Genomic DNA, 19,794 nt, shown 5'->3' with positions numbered 1-19,794 from the left:
AAGTGGCAGTAATTTTCAATAATGTGCTAAACAGAATAAATACAGTATTCACATATTCTTGGTAATCACAAGATTCTTTTTGATAATGATGTTTATTCTTCCTAGGCATAAATCAGATCAGTGTATGCACAAATTTGATTGAGTAAGCTCTGCATTTCCAAAATTATGAATGAGTAAATTGCTAGAGATGTTGTAACAATGCACTATCAAGCTAAGGGGGATTCCTGCTTGCTTTGTTATCAGAAATACATCCAAAACTACACCGAATTCATAAAATGCAATTATTCTATTCTGTCATTTTACAAAGTGAATGAGGTAAAAGTTTCGTATAACAAAATACAATACAACCTCTCCCTGTACAAGTTGTGATTGAGCAGAGGACACACATGATGTGATATCTAATAATATCAAAAGAACCATCCAGTCTTAAAATTCTTCATGGACTTCAGGGTCCTCATAAGCAGGAGCTTCATAACTACTAGACTCTTCTGGAGCTTCATAACTACTAGACTCTTCTGGAGCTTCAAAGCTTGAATATGTACTTGATTCACTATCATACGACTCCTTGGGTACCTCGGAACTAGTTTCCTTGTACAATTCATCATACACAGTTCTATCCACTTCTATTTCCTTTAGTTGGAGAAATGCAAGTAAATGATCCACGCCATTAACTAAATCATACACCATTAATCCAACCTTTCCTCCAACCCAACTGCCCAACTCACTTCCAACCAAGTAACCAAACCTACCCATGGTCTGCTCCCCGAGATAACCAACCCAATAGGCGCCAAACAAGGTACCAGAACCCCTCAATGCCCCTTCAGTCGGTGTACCTCCAAGATAAAGTGCTTCAAAAAAGTCCCATCCTGCAGAAATTATCGGACCAACAATACGCTTCGTTTTTCGAACGGCCAATTTTGCAGCTTTTGCTCCTTCTTTCTGAGCTACTTTAGCTGCTTCTTTTGCTGAGATGCCTTGTGATATGGCATCAGCCAGAGCGATCTCAATAGCGGAGTTCCTTGCTATCTCCACATGAGAGGATCTGATGTTATAAGCATACAGCTTCACACCTTCCTTGACTAAACATGCTACGCTTCCCGTACCCCCATCAAAACATTGCAACCAAGTAAATTCCCCACTCTTCGATGCAGCCTCTTGACCAACCAACTCCCTACATTTTTCAGCTGGAAAGCAACAAGATATTAGATAATTGATTGATATTATGTAGAATCAGGTGGAACGGAATAAGCAAAGCACCAAATAATGGTGAGTAGGACGGTAAACACTGAAGAAACTCCTTATCCTTAAAAGTTGTGACACTGTTAATGATACAACTTAAAGCACAAAATACTCAAAGAAAAGTGCCTCAAAGTAGCCGCTTGATGAAACTGATGCTGGTATGGAAATACATGCAGATTATGAAGTATGAGCATAAAAGTATCCTATTGCAACGAGTGCACAACATAATACCAAAACGGAACATTCCAAAGGTTAAAAGATTTCCAAAAAACAACAAAAAGTGATTGCTAAATCGATAAATAGTAATATCCATATCAGCTCCTTGAATGCATAGCACTACAACCAGAACCTCAGTTGAATGGTCATGCAACAAATTTATCAAGAAATAAATGGTAGGCAGAACATATGTAAGAGGCAATTATCCAGTAGCAAAGTTGATAATTTTAATTGGAGGGGATGGCGGAAAATGTAATTATGGGTTAGCAATACATCACAACAATTAAAACAAAAAAAAAAGCTTCAATGTTGAGAAAGAGATTGAATATTAGTTCATAGTCAACACTTTGATACCCAAATCAACACTGTCTAAAGTGAGACGAAACACTCAAACCACATAGCACCAAATTTCATGATTTAAGCACTAAATATTTCTCTACACAATATCAGTCACGATAGGTACAAAGAAGTGAGAATTTAAAGAGTCAAAAACTACAAGATTATATTTAGAGGAAGCAAATAGAAGAATTGTTAAAGCAATTGACTCATCCAAGATTCTATGTCAAGCTACCTCCAGGATTATGAAAGTCATTTGCAACTCCATGTAAGGGATTGATCAGTAAATCGAACTACCTTACCACCATACGCTTGAATAATTCATTCATTATTGATGCTGTTAGTCAAAATTTGCAGGATCCTCATGATAGTCATTGGGATGCAGCAGTATGCATCCATCAATATATCACGACCCACCCAGTACAAAGCCTTCAATATGAAGACTGAATAAATACTCATATTACAGAAGGTGCATATACAGGTTGGCTGAGTCATCTAGATAGTCCATATTCAAAAATTGTGTTTGATAAATGGAAACTTAAAAAAGTGAAAAAGTAAGAAGTAAGGTAGACTGTTCAAATTGACCTGCAAGCAAAATGCACGTTACACATAAGTATAACTGCAGGTCAATTTGTACACTCTACCAAATGACTCCTAAGATAGTAAGGTAGACTTTTAAATTTTGTGGTCTTAACCCAAAGATGTGTATAATGCACCAAATGGCATTCGAATCTTATGGTCTTAAACATGTTGTGGGATGTTGGAAATAAAGAGTTACTAAACATAGAAGGTGTCATTTTCTTTGAAACATACTAAAAAGAGGGAGCATACGTTTTCATAAGCAGTATAATCTTTCGTTCTTGTCACTTCTAAGAATGCCGAGAGCACACTTATACTGTGGGATGATTGTGCTTCATCTGGACGTACCGACCTTAACAAGATAATTGCTAATCTCAGGACTAAACGAGATGTTTCAACTTAGAAATGACCTCCTAAAACTGTCCTTAATAGCTATTTGTCAGCATTAACACCAAATGAAATATAGACTCTGAGCAAAGTGCCTATAAAACACTGAATTATCAGCTTATAGATGTATTCACCCATTCTTTAATCGCTTCTAATGTTACATATGTAACATGCTTGGTAAACACAACTTGAATTGACCAACTTTTGGAGACATGTAAATGGTTAAGTATTTAGTATCTTATTACTTATTAGTGCCCTACATCAGAAATACAGCTATATTCATTGTAGGATCCAAGTACAAGAACATAAGTCACCCTCATGCATTTTTTGAATCATATGACAAATAACAAACAGAAGGATGTTACTGGAAGGGTTGAAAAGATAATATATAGAATCACGACAGTCCATTTAGTTTACTAACATATTCACTTATTTATAGCTCACTGCACTTTGTTCAATTTTTTTATTACATTAGAAAAGGGGAAAGGAGTTGGGAAAGGGATGCTACGCTATTAATAGGGTTTGAAATATCTACCTCAACAGTGGATGGCAGGTAGCTCACCAAGTGAGCTTGCCCTCAATCCCTCATTGCACTTTTTTTGGAAACTAAATACAAAATATCTTGTATTTTGGTAAAAGAGGAAGTACAGGTGAGTTTGTGTGTGTATATATACAAACACACACTCTTTGGATAGCTTGTTTGTTAATTGTGATTAAGCACTTGCATATAATTTGTTCCACACTGAGGGTACTGAATAAATGAAAATTATTTAAAGTACCAGAAAAATTACTAAACTTTGTGTAATTGTTTTGATACCATCTTGGTGCGAAGTTAATAAAACCGATTATTTGATTTATCAAGAAGAAAAAGTGCAAGACATTACTTTTTCTAAATCATCCATCCTTCTCTTATTTCTCACAGTGTGAATTAGAGAAGAGTCCCTTTCTCCTAACTCAACCCAAATATAATTTCCTTACTTTATACCTTAAAAAAGAGAAATTCTGCAAGGCTTACGAGAAGTTAAATAAAGCATTTGACTAAAAGAATGTAGCATCGTTTCAAGTTGCCATCACTACTATAAGAACTTCAACATAGTATGACGCAGAGAAGAAAAACTCAGTCTTCTCCACATTTCTTTGACATTGAAAAAAAAGAGAGAAGTTTTTTCCATATTTCTGAGCACAGACTAAGCCTAGATGCTCCTTCACTTGCCAAATTAGTTCGATTTTGACAGCATAAGTAGCTTTCTTCATTCATGTGTCAGCCAGGGAGTCCTAGATCTAACATTTTACACAGTAGTACATGCAAAAAACTGCGACCCTCTTCACTTCAATTTCTTTTTTGTAATTAAATTTACATTAAATACAAAATCACGTTATATTATATAGTATTTGCCAAATCTACTCTCTAGTCTCTACAACCCAGAGATTAACAGAGTTTTCAAATCCACGTTATTGAACTCCCCTAATGCATAAGTTAATAACCCACACTATATACTCTCCTTATGCATAAGTTAATCACATACATTATAGGAGTACTTTAAATTTCTCATTGTCCCTGCACCGTACAATATCCTTTTGATGATATTAGCACTATAATATTAATAGCAATGCAATCTCAAACAAGTTAGGATCAGCTATATGAATCCTCATTGACCATATTCACCATTTAAATACATCAAAGGATGGTCATCAACCTACAGCCACCCTCCTAATTTATATGGGCATGAGACCAGCAACATGAGTAAGCTCACTCTGTACAAAGATTCCTCTTCGTGCAGTGCTTCATTAACAAAATTACCTATCACCTATCAAAAAGGAGTACTATAATCAATTATGCAACTTTTTTCTCCAGTATAACCTTCTAATTCAAATTTCTTGTGGTTAACTACCCAATGAAATCAATGAGTCATTCCTCAAAGGAGGTATTATTTAATTCCTCAACATTGCAATTCGAATAACTTCTTGTAAAGTCATAGCAGTTCTTTGTAAAAATATTCACCTTAGCAATATTACAATAACAAATTGATTCTTATAATGCAAAAACCAGTCTACAGGAACTTAAAACGTAATATGACACTTATAATGAAAACTGAGTCTTTTCCACAATTTTTGAGCATAGACTAAGACTAAATAAACATGCACATAACCAAATTTAATTCGATTTTAACAGATCATATGTAACTCTCCTTATACATTGACTGCAATAGGCCTCCCAGAGCACAACTCTCCTTATAAATTTCACATCTACATACTGTCAACTTCTGTAGAAGTTGAAAATCCCCAGACCAAATCATATATCATGAGCCATCATCACCAGCCTCATAAATCATTAATATCAAATGTTGATAGCATCACCCATTTTGTTCTATTATAATATCCCAACAAATGCAATAGCCCTTGCTGGCTTCCGTTTACCTAAATAAAAATGTAATTTTACTTCACTACGAGACAATAGAGCACTACGAAATCATTTGTCACCCAGGCAGTCAGTTAACATTCTTGTATCATACTAAATCCCAAAATAACGCAGTAGATCATAACAAACTAAAGCTTTAAACCAAAAATGTAAAACTCCGATTTCGTTAGATCCCAAACCAACAATCTTTAGTCAATTCAAGATTTGGTCAATATACTCTTAACATTTACCCTCAACTTGAACAAATACTTTCAAAATCAATAGCGATTAAACCCTATTTAGAAGAAAGAACAAGACGTAAATTGAATCAATCAAAGAAAACGATGAAAATTGGATTGCTTACCGGTGATGCTGAGAATTAGTAGGCCAACGAGAAAGAGAAGAACTTGAACCCTCTTCTTCTCAATCATTGAACTCAAAAATGACTACACACAAACCCTAAGTATCAAAAGCGAATCTAAGAAGATGGATCTGCAGCAGTTGAGTATCTATGAACTTGACTCAGTAGACAAAGAACGCGTTGGGATAAATGAATTTATTTATTTTTGCAGTTCGTTAACTAAGCGGGAGACGGAAAAGCAAAGCGACGGACCACTATCAATTAATTTCTCTAAGATATTATACTCTCCCGTAGGCGTGCGCGTCCGGTTTCTTCGATTCGATTTAATCAAATTTTGATTCGATTTTTTTATATTTGATTTTATAATAGTTTATATCAAATTAGATCGATTTGTTTTTTCTACTTTGATTTGGTTTAGTTCGATATTTTTAAATCAGTTTTCGGTGCGAATAAAAATTTAAAAAAAATATGATAAATTGTTAAGAGTTTCATCATGTATTAATAAAAATAAAGAGGGCATAGATGAATTTTTAGCAAAGATGTCAAAGGATTTGTTTCCGTTTCTTAGCATGGATTACTATGATTTTGCTAAAGCCTAAAGACTTTCTCCCATACCGACATGTTGAATGAATAAAGAAGAGAGCAAGCAGCCTAACAAGCACGATGCCATGATGAACTTTCGAACAATCAAATATAAGGACTCACAATGTACAATTGTATATAAAAAAAACAATAGTTCAACATTTTATTGACATTATATTTGTTGTCATTTAAAAATTGAAAATTTAAATAGGTCATGTAAATATTTTGAGAAAATTCAAAAGTGTATAACTATTATTAATTAAGCAATATAATTTAAATATTTTTAAATCTAGTAAATAAAACTTCGATTCTTCAGTACATCGTAGTTTGGGGACTATTGCACCGAACTCCGAACAAAGAATCGAAGTTCCACAAAACATCGAAGAATCGAAATTTTTTGGTTCAATTCGATTTTTTGGTTTTTCGATATTTATGCCCACCCATACTCTCCCGTGACATACCAGTGTATTCACTTTCTACTCCATGAAAAAAAAGGTCTATTAATAACCGAATAAATTTTAGATTTAGCAAATATAAAAATTATATTTGTATGTTATAAATATAATTTGCATAATTATGTTGCAAATTTTAAGTTTGTAATGACTATTAATATGTATATTTTGGTATACTTATACAAAAGAAAACTCAATTGTATAAGCATATATTTGAAAACTGTATGAAAATAAGAAAGTATTTTTTTTGTGTAACTTGTGTTTGTATAAAGTGAGAAAGAGAAAAGATTTGAACAGTAGAAAATTTGTATTGTATAATTACAAGTGTATAAGACAAAAAGTTATGTATGTATTTGTATATACAGTTTTTTCTCGGTTTTTATACAAACACAAATATAGTTTATACATTTGTGTTTGCATAAAGTGGGAGAGGCGAGAAAGAGAGAGTGGCGAGAAAAGAAGGGAGACGAATGACAAAGTATTTGCTATGAATTAGAATTAAATCGAACTGTGGTTATAACATTAATTTTAATTAATGATTTACTGTTTTATACGATTTTCCCGTTAATTGAATTTATTACTTTAAGAAATTATTTTAAAATTTTATAAATTTGCATTATGCTTTCGAAAAGTATTAGCAGTGGAAAGTTTGTAGTTGCAAACCAAATACTGTAGTGTTTATACAAAATTTAAAAATCAAATATTGTATTTTTCAGAGCCTATTTGGATAGACTTATTTAAGCTGCTTTTAAGCCAAAATTGCTGAAATCTTTTTCTATGGTACTACAAATTTGTTGCATTACCGAATGATCTATAATATGTTCATGATAGAGTTACCTTTCCATTTTCTGTATAGAAAAGAAGTTGAACCTTTAAAATGAGGTCACTAGTTTTCTCAAATTTGTGGTTCTCTTTGCAAAACGTTTAATTATTACTAGTTCTAAAGTGTAGTCAATATGTTCTTTCGTGTCACAATTACTCTTTGTTTCCAGCTCAACAAATAGAATTAACATGGGTTTTCATCATTGACGGTTGACTATTATGATGCTAAAGTACTCCCGAATATACAAAGACACAAGGGAGTATATAACACTCAATGGCCAAGAGTCCACCTAAGCTCAAACGTGAATATTACATATATATATATATATGGTTGATATAAGCAATAATCTGAGTAAATAACAAGAATCAGTTTCCTCCAGATAAAATTCTTTGCAACAATGGAAATAATGTCATAGCAGATCAACCAGAAGTAGTCCGGAACTTCTGTGAATTACTACTTAGTATAAACTTTGTACATATCATCATGTTGATGTTATATTCTGCTTATGCAGGAAAAAGTTCGATATAACCATTGATTTTCTAGATTGATCAGACAAGAAATATCTGAAATTCATTCAATGAAAGAAATTGAACGCAAAAACTATCCTAATCCTAATTTCGGAAACAGTCTCTCCACACCTTCACGAGGTAGTAGTAAGGTCTACCCTCACTTGTGGGATTTAATTGGATATGTTGTTGTTGTCACAATAGTAATAGCACTAGAGAAGGAATGCACTGTGTAGTTCGGGCACAAGTTGAATACTATTGCTTTCTCCTCAGCAATTTTGTCTGAGGGTTCGGTCACCAATGAGTGTATCTCTATGTGAAGAGCACTTGACCTCAAACCACAGTTACTCCTACTTTGAGGCTAAAACTTGGCAAGGGAAAGTTCATCTAGTTCAATGTAATCCATCCCATATATTCTGGATCTTGCGGCACCAGTTATCTAGCTACATTCTATTACAGTTGACACCATTTGGAGGCAGCTTTCCTGAAAAAGAGGGAAACGACACCGGCCCCCACCCCTCTTGTAACTTATGCATGCTTTGCTGCACTTACTGAACCTACGGATTACCTGAACCAAAAGGCACTAGAAGGACTGAGGGCAAGCGAAATAATCACTCGTGCTACCAAGGACATTGACAGCAGTAACAATACAACAATACAATCTACTACTGCTCTTCAAAAACCAAACAGCCTAAACCAAAAGGCACCAGACAGACTTGAGGGCAAGCGAGATAATCATGTATGCTACCAGGAAGGATATTGACAGCATTGACAACACAATAATAACAACTACTACTGCTCTTGAACAACCGTACAGTTGCCATTCTCAATAATGGATAAAGGAAGACTTTGCGACCAATGTAAAACTAGTCAATTCATGGTAGCTTTCACTATGATCCTTACCTGAATTCTCAATATCAGCCATGACATGACACATCAGTTATCCCTCATTGTAAATATCATCGTAAACATGACAAGCTACTACTGCTCTTCAAAATCCAAACAGTTGCCATTCTTAATAATGGATAAAGGAGGACTTTGTGACCAATGTAAAACTAGTCAATTCACGATAGCTTTCACTAGGATCATAACCTGAATTCTCAATAACAGAGATGATATGACAAATCAATTATCCCTCATTGTAAATATCATCGTAAACAAAGACCAGTCGGTAAGATACAAACATCCGATTCAACAACTCCAAGCTAATTCTTGGTATTTACATGGTTAAAAAAGAGTAAGCAGACACTAAAACATAACCAACAAAGGCATAACTAACATGACATTACCATCCAAGGAAACTACTAGAATATAGACTAATGGAAGCAACGCTATCCAAACAAGCCATTACAACGATTAAAATTTAAACAATCCTGATGAAGCAATAGGCTGCATTGCACAAGGATTCTGCAATGGCTTCAACAAAGGATCAGCAACATCAGCAGCCAAACCAGTACTGTCAATAACATCATTTAAATACCTGAGCCTATCAGTCAATTCCATTGCTTGTGCCCTCAACACATTGTTCTGTGCCGCACAAATTGCATATCTTTCTGTTGTCTCATCAATCTTAGACACAATATTCTTATTTGCACCCTGTAATCTGCTCACTTCCCCTGTCAAATCTTGCAGAAGCTTCTGCTTCTTCATCCTCGATCGCCTCGCAGATTCCCTGTTGGAAATCATCCTTTTCCTCTTCTTCTCATCCATTCCTGCATACCTTTGATCATCATCTGATGCAGATGAACTAGCACTCTGCCTTAAAGGTGACATTTTTTTTTCTCTCCAATATAAATCAACAGTACCCCAAATCTATGATTTCAAGAGTGCCAACACAAATAAAATAAAAAAGTCTATTCTTCAACAATTTTTTCTTTTTTTAGAAAAAAAATACTTTTTCAGTGGATATTTATTTCTATTCATGAAAAATCATAAAAATGGTAGAGAAACAGCACAGAGAAAGATTGACGAAAACAATCGCCTAAAAAAGTGATGGAAATGGCAGAGATCATAGATTGATTCCTAACTAAAGAAACCCCAAATTCATTGTCATTGAAAAAATCAAAATCAGCAACAACCCCAGAAAGTAAATTACCCACCTTGAAAATTTCTCAAAATAAATAGTACAAACAACAACTTCAGAAAAATGTGAAAAATTGAGATAATGGGGTTGTCGCAAAAAAGGCAATCTTTTTTGTGACAATGAACAAAGGTGGATTGATGAAAGAAGGGGGGAAAAAAGAATCAAGAAGAAGGTGAAAAGACAAAAATGGTAGGTAGAGACGATTAAGGAAGAGATTAATATGGGGAAACCAGAAAGTTTATATTTATTTATTTATTTGGAGGCGGAGAAGAAGAAGAAGATTACGTTACTCAACCTTTGAAAGGTGTTTTTTAGAGTGGTGTAGATAGTTTGAAGGCGAGAAGAATGTTCATCATGACAAATGTAATGCACACCTCTAAAAAAATACAAAATATTCATTGGATACATTGTTTCGAATTTCGATGTACAGGTCAGTTTTCGAGCACTTAAAACTTGATTTTATGGATATTTATGACCTTTTATCAGCGATTAATATATCAGATAACTCTATTGACTAAACTCAACTCTATTGAAACTCTTTAATTTTCAACACAAGTATTATACACCTTTCAATCTTATCTATTTTATATGTTATTTTTTTATTTTATACTAATATTTTTTAAAAAAATATTGTAATTTTATTCTTATATTTTATTTAATGTTTTTAAGTCAAGTTTTTCAAGAGTAACTAACTATACTATTAAGGATATAATAGGTAAAATATGATAATTGATACATAAATTTTATAAAATAATAAGTATTATAGTCCAATTATTTATAGAAAAGAATTACATATAAAATGAGACGATAGAGTATCTGAAATTACAAAAAATTAAAACAATCAATATATGTATTTTTGAATTTGACATCACAAAATTCAAAAATCTTATTTTCTATGTCCATTTTTAATTGTTATGTTGCTTTTTCAAAAATCAATTTAACCAATTTTTAAAGCAAAATTAGATTGCATTAATTCAATGTTTCAAAAAAAATTATATATTCAAAAACTATATGAAAAGCACTAAAAATTTTAATTTTTTCGAATATCAATATGTTGGAAATATATATCGTAAAATGTAAATTAAAATTATTATCATTTGAATTTAAAAAAGAAAACAATAACAATAATTCATTAAGATAGTATTTCCTCTGTCTCATTTTATATGACAACATTTGATCCGACACAAAATTTAAGAAATAATTAAGACTTTGAAATATTTATCAAATTGCCATTTAAAAAAGTAACTCATTTTTCTTTCTTCTCATGAATGTATTATAAAATTAAGTTGGACCAATAAGGATAAAAGAAAAATTATACATTTAAATATTTACTAGATAAAAAAAAAATTTAAATTAAAAAAATTTAATATCAAATAAAATGAAACGAACGAAATACTTATTTTATTAAACTTACGTTCAGTCAAATCAATACAAGCAAATTAAACGAAATATTTTGTAAGTTATTACCGAACTCATTACCAATCAAAATACTTTTTAAGTTCCAAAGCATATACTGAGAATCTGAAAAATATAATGAGACTTTGAAACATTGAATAAAGAGAAGGAAACATATAATTGAAAAGTTGACAATTTTTCCTTTAATTTTGTTTAAAAGGAAATGAAGAATTCATACTTAATCAAATAAAAAACATATTTATATCATATTCAAGATGTCTACTTTTTTTCCCAATTATTTCTAGGTGATTAAACTCATATAAATGAGTTGATATAATTTATTTTTTTAGTAAAATGATAGTGGCAGTTGCAGTTATGGAACAATCTAATCTCAAAAACATTTCACTAAGAAATTCAAAATGACAAAATAATATCCAATCAAAAGGATAATACTTATAATATTTTAAATAATGTCAAAGTTGGTTGAATTGGATAAGTGTTGCAACGGATGAATGGCGCGAAAAGATAGATTAGGATAGAACTGAATTTTATTACTAATTTATTTGATGTTTGATTTGGACATAATAATTCTTAATTGTTTAAGGCTCAGATTAGATGAATCTCGAATTTATAATTATTTTCTGTTAATTTTAATTCATGCTTAAATAGTTATATTAGTGTTGTAGCAATAATATTTATTCCACTAAATAAAAAAGTATATTATTTTCATAATAATCTTTTTTGATGTCAAATAAATGAGTTCTCTTATATTATAATAAAATAAGTTAAATGATTTAGATTGAATATTTCCTTTGATTGAAAAAGACAAATTTTGATGCGTGCATGGAACTACTAAAAAAGAAGAGCTGCCCTATCTTTAGAAAAAGCTTCTAGAAACAATTTTTTCATATCACATACGTTGATTAAGAAATTGTAATCTAAATATAATGCGCCGTTTACTAAATTATTCATATTTAATATCTCTTTAAAATTGAATATTATTAAGTAGATAGAAAATAAATGTATAGCTGAAATTGTTTTAAAACAAATTTTTCTATCCACTTAATAATTGCCGTTTACTATATACATTTATTCTAAAATAATTGCCGTTTACTAAATTATTCATATTGTTTAATAAGTGTTATTTTTATCTTAAACTTTTAAGATAGCAATTATTTTAAAACAAATGAAAATAATGATTGTTCGACTAATTTAAATTAAATAATAATTTTGCAAAGTTCCGTTGACAAATACTTTTTCCGTCCACTATTAATTGTCATATTTTTCATTTCTAGAGTCAAATTTTAAAAATTTTGACTAACATTTTAAGATATATTTTTTCATCACGTTGATTTGTAAAAAATTGCAATGTATAGCATTTTTTCATATAATTCTTAAATATCTAAATTTTCTATTTAATGAATTAATATAATCTAATTTAATATTTAAAATAAGTCAAATTAACTCTAAAAAAATATAATATAAAAAATAAAAATAAAAAGAGAAAATACCATGTATCTACAATCAAACGATGTGCATGGACCAAGTCAAAAGTGTATTAGTAGAAAAGGAAAAAATGAATTTTATTTATGAAGCATTCGAATTGTCTTAAATTTACTCTCCGTTTTTTTGGTCATTTCTTCCTATAATTTCATTGACGATTGTCCAGATCGACTCTTAATATTTGTTCCAGTGAAATTACATAGACAAACAATTTTTTGTTAAATATAACTGAAAATTTTCAAATGTATTCTTATACAATTAAAAAGGTCAGACTAAACACTCTTACATGGTTGAATCCTTTTTTTACATTGAAAACGTTAATGGGAGAAGCATAATTTAGATGCAAGGTAACGGTAGGCTCCTATGAACCAAAAACTTACATATAAATTCTATATAAGATAAATCATAAACGTTTAAGGTAAAATTAAACATTTTCCCCTATAATAAGAAATTAAAATGGTTCTATATGTTTCTGTCAGTAGAATACTACTTGTGCCCTAATTGTGTTGTACTGAATATGTAGTGGTGCTCAGCACAGGGGGAGAGGGATTAGCGCGAAAGTGGGGTCCTCTCACTAGGCAGGGCTCACAACCAAAGGATGCACGAGGTGAAGTTGCCACTATGACTTAACAATTGGAAGGGTCGTTTTATAGGCATTTCTAGACCAATGTTAGTAGAAACGGTTAAATAGATGAATCTTGTACGTAACTCAACCTCAAAAGTTAACTCAAGAGTTATTCAGGCTATATTAAAGACACCATCCATCCCTTTAAAGGGAAGACCTGTGGGACTCTTCACAAGAACTGATGATGTTTAGTTAGTATTTCTTTGTAATTTTTTATCAAATTACATCATGTATGATGTATTGGATACTTTCTTTTATAAAGCAATTGGAATTCTCATATACATTAGTACAGTACAAAACAGATTACCTGGAAAAAATTGAGGATTTTTATTTCTGTGAACAGATTTCATGTTACACTGAGCAGATAAGAGAAATTATATACTATTTGCAAAAAACCAACTCCTAATCCTGCACTTTCTTTGAATAAATAACAAAGATTGCCTCCTCCAATATCCCCCCCTCCCCCTACTTCAGTCTAACAATTCTCTTCAAGACTGCTATTTAATATATCTATCATCGAAACCTCAGTGATAGTGATTTTCCCCAAACCCCGATCAGATCAAAACGTCTTACCAGGTATAATAGAGTAGATTTTTATGGGGTTCAACGCAAGAACTCGCAACCAGACGAGCATTCTCTCGCTAGGTCAGACACCTTAAATCACATTGTGGAAGGTGGTCAACAAGACAAGGATCCACCAGCAATCTTTGAACTCTGGAAACAACGGCCACAGATTTTTCTTTCATGAAATGCCTGAGCCACGCAAACTCATGATGTACCTGTCAGCGTAAAAATGTAATTTCAGGCATAGAGCCTAAAATATTTAAGCATACTTTAAATGTAACATCAAAGCAACAGCAACAAACTATGATTTTCCCATGGACAAGCTAGAATACAGTAAAGAGACGATCAACCATGATATCAGAAAAGGGTTAAATCAGAACTTTTAGGATAGGTATTATAGCTTCTTAATTAGTTAAGAACAAACTTCCTGAATTGAAAGGATAATACATAGATGAAGACAAGCATCCTTCTATAAGAAATGGCAAGACATTACTAAACTGGGAAAAACAAAGTCAAAAGTCGTATTCCAACTCCCACAGCCATGAACCCTGAAAATATATCAACTATTCTTGGATTAAAGACAATGAATGAGTAGGGAACACCAGCTGCTTCTAAATTAAATCATCTACAAACTGGAGATTCACTTAGTAAGATGAAGATAGTAACATGCTCCTATTAGGTCAATAGGCTTAATAGTTGATGTTTAGGTTATTATCCCCTTTTTTTTGCATTTATAAGCAGTTGCTTCATTCTGTCATTTATTGTATCCATACGTATAAGTCACAATCGACCATAGCACAATGCTGTTTTTGTATAATTTCCTTTTATGAAGATATTGTAGATGCTTTTATACATGTAGTTATATATTTATATTGATGTAAAGAGTCCATTTCACCAAGCACACTTGTGTTACATTCTGGACTTTAAGGATAGTGATGATACATTTTGTGGAAGTATGAACGGAGGTAATTAAGCAAATGAACATACAAATTTGTTTACAAGAGAAAATAGGTCCACCGTGGAATCTAATTCATCAGCTAAGTAGTGAATTACCAAATCATTTACTCCCTCTGCCCTAGTTAATGTGTCACCGCTTGACTAGGCGCAAAGTTTAAGAAAGAAAGGAAGACTTTCAAAATTTGTGGTCTAAAATAAACCTTAGATAGATAATTGTCTTGTTATAAATCATTTTATTAAGGGTATAAAGGGAACTTTGAAGTTAAGTTATTTCAAGGTATAGAAAAGGTGACATTCTTTCTGGGACAAACTAAAAAGGAATGTGTGCCACATAAATGGGACGGAGGGAGTAGTAGTATTTCATCTTTGAATTATTCGCATCCTTGGACAGTTAGGAGACGTGAAACTCTCAAGTGTTCTAAAGATCAAGGGAACTCTATTCAGAAGATCAAGATGAATTATTCACTTGTATTTCCTTTTGAGTGTATACATTATTTTGTAACTGAAGCTGAATCAATGATAGAACTCATAGAATCCATTTAAGGATGGGAAGGGATATTCTGTTGGTACATTGTAAATATTTGACAGCACCACCTTGGTGTCATACTAATAATACTCTTATCTCACACGAGCACAGTGGATTGTAATAAGAAAACTGAAAAACAAGAATTAAAGAAGGCGTCATACAATTAACCTGCCATTCCAGTTGAAACTGTGTCTGATCACAGAAGATCATCTTTCATGGGGAAGCAGAAAAGTCCTCTGCTGATTGCACTCATGAATAGGTATTAATATAATTATCAAACCCTTGATCTACACAAAGAAAAATTTATGAAAATGTGATTAACCTCCATCTACCTCATACATTTAACTACTGCAAACCAAAACCGAAAGCAAGAGAGGAGAATAAAAGCACATACCTGTCTTGCAATGTAATCATGAGCCACAAAGACACCCTCCAGAAAAACAAAGTACATGAAATAAAAATGACAGAACGAATCGATTAGACCACTCTCAAACTTCTCCAGCATAATTAACAATTGACAGTATCCTTGTAGAGGTGTCCATCTATGTCAGGGACAAATCCCTTGTCTATCATTTCTTCTCTGATAATGTCATAGGTAATTCTGTTGGGTACCAATCCTTTTTCCAACATCTCGTTCAAAAGAGCATTTGCTTCTTCCAGCTTATCTTTCTGACAGAAACCTTTAATCAACACGTTGTAAGTGACAACATTTGGATGCTTTCCTTCCTTCTCCATTCTTTTCCTAATAGTAACAGCTGCCCTTGGGTTACCTTCTTGGCAATATCCAGCCATCAAAATGTTGTATGTCACGTGACTTGGGACCAACCTTTTCTCAGACATCTCATCCAGAAGTCTCACTGCCTTTCTTGATTCTCCTCTTTTGCACATTGCATCTATTCGAATATTGTAAGTTACTAGATCAGCCATCACACTCTTCTTCTCCATTTCCTCCAGTAGCTCTTTTGCAGCTCCAACATTTCCCTCTCGATAATAACCACCTAATAAGCAATTATATGTTGAAATGGTAGGACAAATCAGTTTGCTCAACATTAGTTCACGAAGAGCGACTGCTTCTTCCATTTTTCCAGCCTTACCATGAGCATCAATAACTGTGTTGAAAGTTAGTACATTTAGATCTAACCCTTGCTTCATAACATCATCAAACAACTCTTTAGCCTCTCTGAACATCTTCATTTTTGAAAACCCATTTATCATTACATTATATGTCCGAATATTAGGCTCCAACCCCAAACGTATCATTTCTGCACGTAAACCAAGAGCCTCATCAACTTTCCCATCACCAAATAACCCATCAATTAACGAATTGAATGTCACAATGTCCGGTCTCATCCCTTGATGCTGCATTTCTTTAAAAAGCTTCATAGCTGCCCCAACATTATCATCCTTACAAAACCCATCGATAAGAGTATTATAAGTTCTCTCATTTGGACTCACCCCCTGCTCCACCAATTCTCTCAAAAGTGCATCCGCTTTATACATCTTCCCGTCTCCACCCCTCTTGCAATACCCATCAATCAATGTATTGTAAGTAACCTCATTAGGTATTATCCCTCTAACCTTCATATCTTCCATCACATCCCTAGCCTTATTCAACTTCCCCGCCTTACATAACCCATTAATTACAATATTAAATGTGTACAAGTCAACCTCAATCCTCCTCCTAATCATCTCCTTATACACAAGCTCTCCTACTTCAAACTTTCCCTCTTTCACCACCCCTTTAAGCATCGGTTTACACGAAAATACAGATAACTTAAACCCATAATCCCCAGCTCTTCTAAAAGCCTCCAGAGCTAAATCAAGTTTACCATTATTAACATAAGATAATACCAACATGTCAACAATAATAGAATTAGCACACACATTATCACTACATGTCAACAGTGTATGAAAGACAGAAGAAACCGTATAAGTTTTCCCATTTTTAACAAAATCGTGCAATAAAGATCGAACCTTTGGGTATTTTTTATCATTAACTAACAATACAAGAACTCTGCATAAATGCTCAAGAGGGTGGTGATAAACCTGATAAAATTGAGACCACCTGAAGAAACCCAAGATGGAGGAAGAATCAAACCCAGAACCCAAAAGCTGTTCAAGAAACGAAGTTGGGTTAAAGGGTTTAATTAGTTCCTTCAGCTGAGACCAGTGCTGGTTTGAAATTAATTCTGAAACTTTAGATTTGAAAAGTGGGTCTGAAAACAAATTGGGTGTTGATGTTGAGGTTGGCTCTGAATTCGCTGTGTGAAGGCAACGGAGGGGTAAACGTGAGTGGTGAAGACGCCGGAAATATGTTAGCGACATGGATGCCGGCGATGGAACTACAAGAGAAGTCTTGATTAGGAAGAACCACGAACAGGAACTGGAGTTCGCAACTTAGAAACTTTTGGGGGTAATTACACGTGTAGTACGTAGTTTTAATTATTACAGATGCATCCCTAACATCTTATATGATGTTCGATATTTATATTTTTTGAATTCTTGCGGCTACGGCGCCATTCAAGAAAAGCAGTCTCACTAAGATATTTTTATAGTTATAATTAATTCAAATTTAAATAAAGAAAAAAAAATCACATTCAATACACCACTTTCACAGTGGTTCTCTTAACACTAATAATAGTTAGTTTGGCTAATGTTTTCATTAATTTTATGTAGACAAATCAGGAATGCTAAAGAAATCTACCTAGAATAACAATAATTTTCATATTGATGTCATAGCAGTAATTTTCATATTGATCATACTATATAAATATTATTTGCATTATTATTATATTTTATGAATAAGAGATTTGATTAGCAAATAAAAACATTGTATAAAATTGTCTTGTAAATATTTATATTAGTAATTTAAATTTAAAATTATATTTTTTAAGAAAAAGTAGATTGCCAACACAATAACATTATATAATATTGTCTTGTAAATATTTATTTAAGTAATTTAAATTTAAAATTATATTTTTAAAAAAAACAAAAATTGCCAACACAATAACATTATATAATATTGTCTTGTAAATATTTTATATTAGTAATTTAAATTTAAAATTATATTTCCTTTTTTTTTAAAAGTAGATTGCCAACACTATCAAAACTATTTTTAAGCCCATCAAAATGATACTTTTTTAGGGTAAATTGTTTATAATTATAAATTAATAAATTAAATTAAATGTTATAATCACACTTTAATTTAATTATACTTTATAGCAAACTATTTGTCAGTCATATCTCTCCCTTAAACTCTCGCTCGCTACTCTTCCTCTCTTTTATACAAACATAAGTTTATAAAATGTGTTTTTAATTGTATAAAGCGAAAAAAAATTGTATATATGCATATATTTTCGTTCCTCTCTCTCCCCCCTTCTAGATCTGCTCGCCACTCTCTGAGATTTCACTCGTCACCCGCGCCTCTATCGTTTATACAAACAGAAATGCAATTTATACATAAACGAAATGTATAAATTACATTTCTTTTTGTATAAAGTGAGATAAAATTGTATATACACTTGCAAATACATATATCTTCGTACTATACACTTATAATTATACGATGCAAATATTTCTCTGCCCAATTTTCTTTTCGTCTTTCTCTCTTTCTCATTTTATATATGCACAAATTATACAATTGATTTGTATACAGCTGCTTTATTTTGTATATGTATAGCGAATTATACAATTGATTTCTTTGTATATATATAGCGAATTATACATATTTATGTTTGCTATGGAGCACAATTATGCAAATCTTGCTATAGCGTACAAATATGAATTTTGTGTTTGCTATGTGTTAAAGTTGCTTAACTTTTTATCACTTTACACGATCAAAGTGGATTTTAAAATAATGTGTAACCTTAAGCATTTTATTTAGTGTAACTTATACAAATATCATTGTGTAAAATCTAAATCACCTTTAAAATAGAGAATAAAGAAATTAAACTTGTGGATATATAAGTAATTTATCTATAAGTTAGTCAAAATGAAAACTACTGTTTTGAGCACCCAACAGAAATACAGCATGCCCATTTGACACTATCCATCATAGGGGTACTTATTCAGCCCATTTCATATTAACTTTGAGCCCAAAATGTACTTAAAAAATCCAAATCCAGAAGACCAACAATGGGATCATTTGCACTTCTGTTTTTTTTTTTTCGTGATTTTTTTAGTTTTACCTATAATATAAATAATCTTTTTATGGGTTATAAATTTATATTTTCACATCATTATTGCAATAACTTATGATTGAT

At 32.1% G+C, this 19,794-nt stretch overlaps 3 protein-coding genes across 4 annotated transcripts; all 3 read right to left on the bottom strand.

The window, feature by feature from the left end:
• Positions 1-246: 246 nt before the first annotated feature.
• LOC101248334 (uncharacterized) lies at positions 247-5,836 on the bottom strand. Its single transcript, XM_004230258.5, has 2 exons — positions 5,520-5,836; positions 247-1,184 (listed from the first exon to the last, which is right to left on the bottom strand). The coding sequence occupies exons 1-2, from the start codon at positions 5,584-5,586 to the stop codon at positions 427-429; spliced, it is 825 nt and encodes a 274-aa protein (XP_004230306.1). The 5' UTR covers positions 5,587-5,836; the 3' UTR covers positions 247-426.
• A 3,161-nt stretch (positions 5,837-8,997) lies between these two features.
• Positions 8,998-10,384, bottom strand: abz1 (anaerobic basic leucine zipper protein). The gene has a single exon (NM_001247576.2). It carries the CDS (start codon positions 9,650-9,652, stop codon positions 9,236-9,238), a length of 417 nt encoding a protein of 138 aa, NP_001234505.1. The 5' UTR covers positions 9,653-10,384; the 3' UTR covers positions 8,998-9,235.
• Positions 10,385-13,788: 3,404 nt separating this feature from the next.
• LOC101246486 (pentatricopeptide repeat-containing protein At1g09820) lies at positions 13,789-18,103 on the bottom strand. Of its 2 annotated transcripts, none has more exons than XM_004231244.5 (3): positions 15,927-18,103; positions 15,694-15,819; positions 13,789-14,264 (listed from the first exon to the last, which is right to left on the bottom strand). In XM_004231244.5, exon 1 carries the CDS (start codon positions 17,855-17,857, stop codon positions 16,040-16,042), a length of 1,818 nt encoding a protein of 605 aa, XP_004231292.1. In that variant the 5' UTR covers positions 17,858-18,103; the 3' UTR covers positions 13,789-14,264; positions 15,694-15,819; positions 15,927-16,039. The 2 variants fall into 2 exon arrangements, with proteins under 2 accessions (XP_004231292.1, XP_010313517.1); XM_010315215.4 differs by having other exon boundaries at positions 15,701-15,819.
• Positions 18,104-19,794: the final 1,691 nt, after the last annotated feature.

Source organism: Solanum lycopersicum, chromosome 1, assembly GCF_036512215.1.
Source record: "Solanum lycopersicum chromosome 1, SLM_r2.1".
Lineage (NCBI taxonomy): Eukaryota > Viridiplantae > Streptophyta > Magnoliopsida > Solanales > Solanaceae > Solanum > Solanum lycopersicum.
Note: the sequence above shows the minus strand (reverse complement) of the source record. Positions and strands in the feature narration are given on the sequence as shown.

Bases quoted from the DNA above. Each gene is read 5' to 3' on its own strand.
- LOC101248334 (XM_004230258.5), bottom strand. From the start codon at position 5,586: ATGATTGAGAAGAAGAGGGTTCAAGTTCTTCTCTTTCTCGTTGGCCTA. The intron at 1,185-5,519 runs GTAAGCAATCCA...GTTGCTTTCCAG, and splicing joins ACTAATTCTCAGCATCACCG to CTGAAAAATGTAGGGAGTTG.
- abz1 (NM_001247576.2), bottom strand. From the start codon at position 9,652: ATGTCACCTTTAAGGCAGAGTGCTAGTTCATCTGCATCAGATGATGAT.
- LOC101246486 (XM_004231244.5), bottom strand. From the start codon at position 17,857: ATGTCGCTAACATATTTCCGGCGTCTTCACCACTCACGTTTACCCCTC.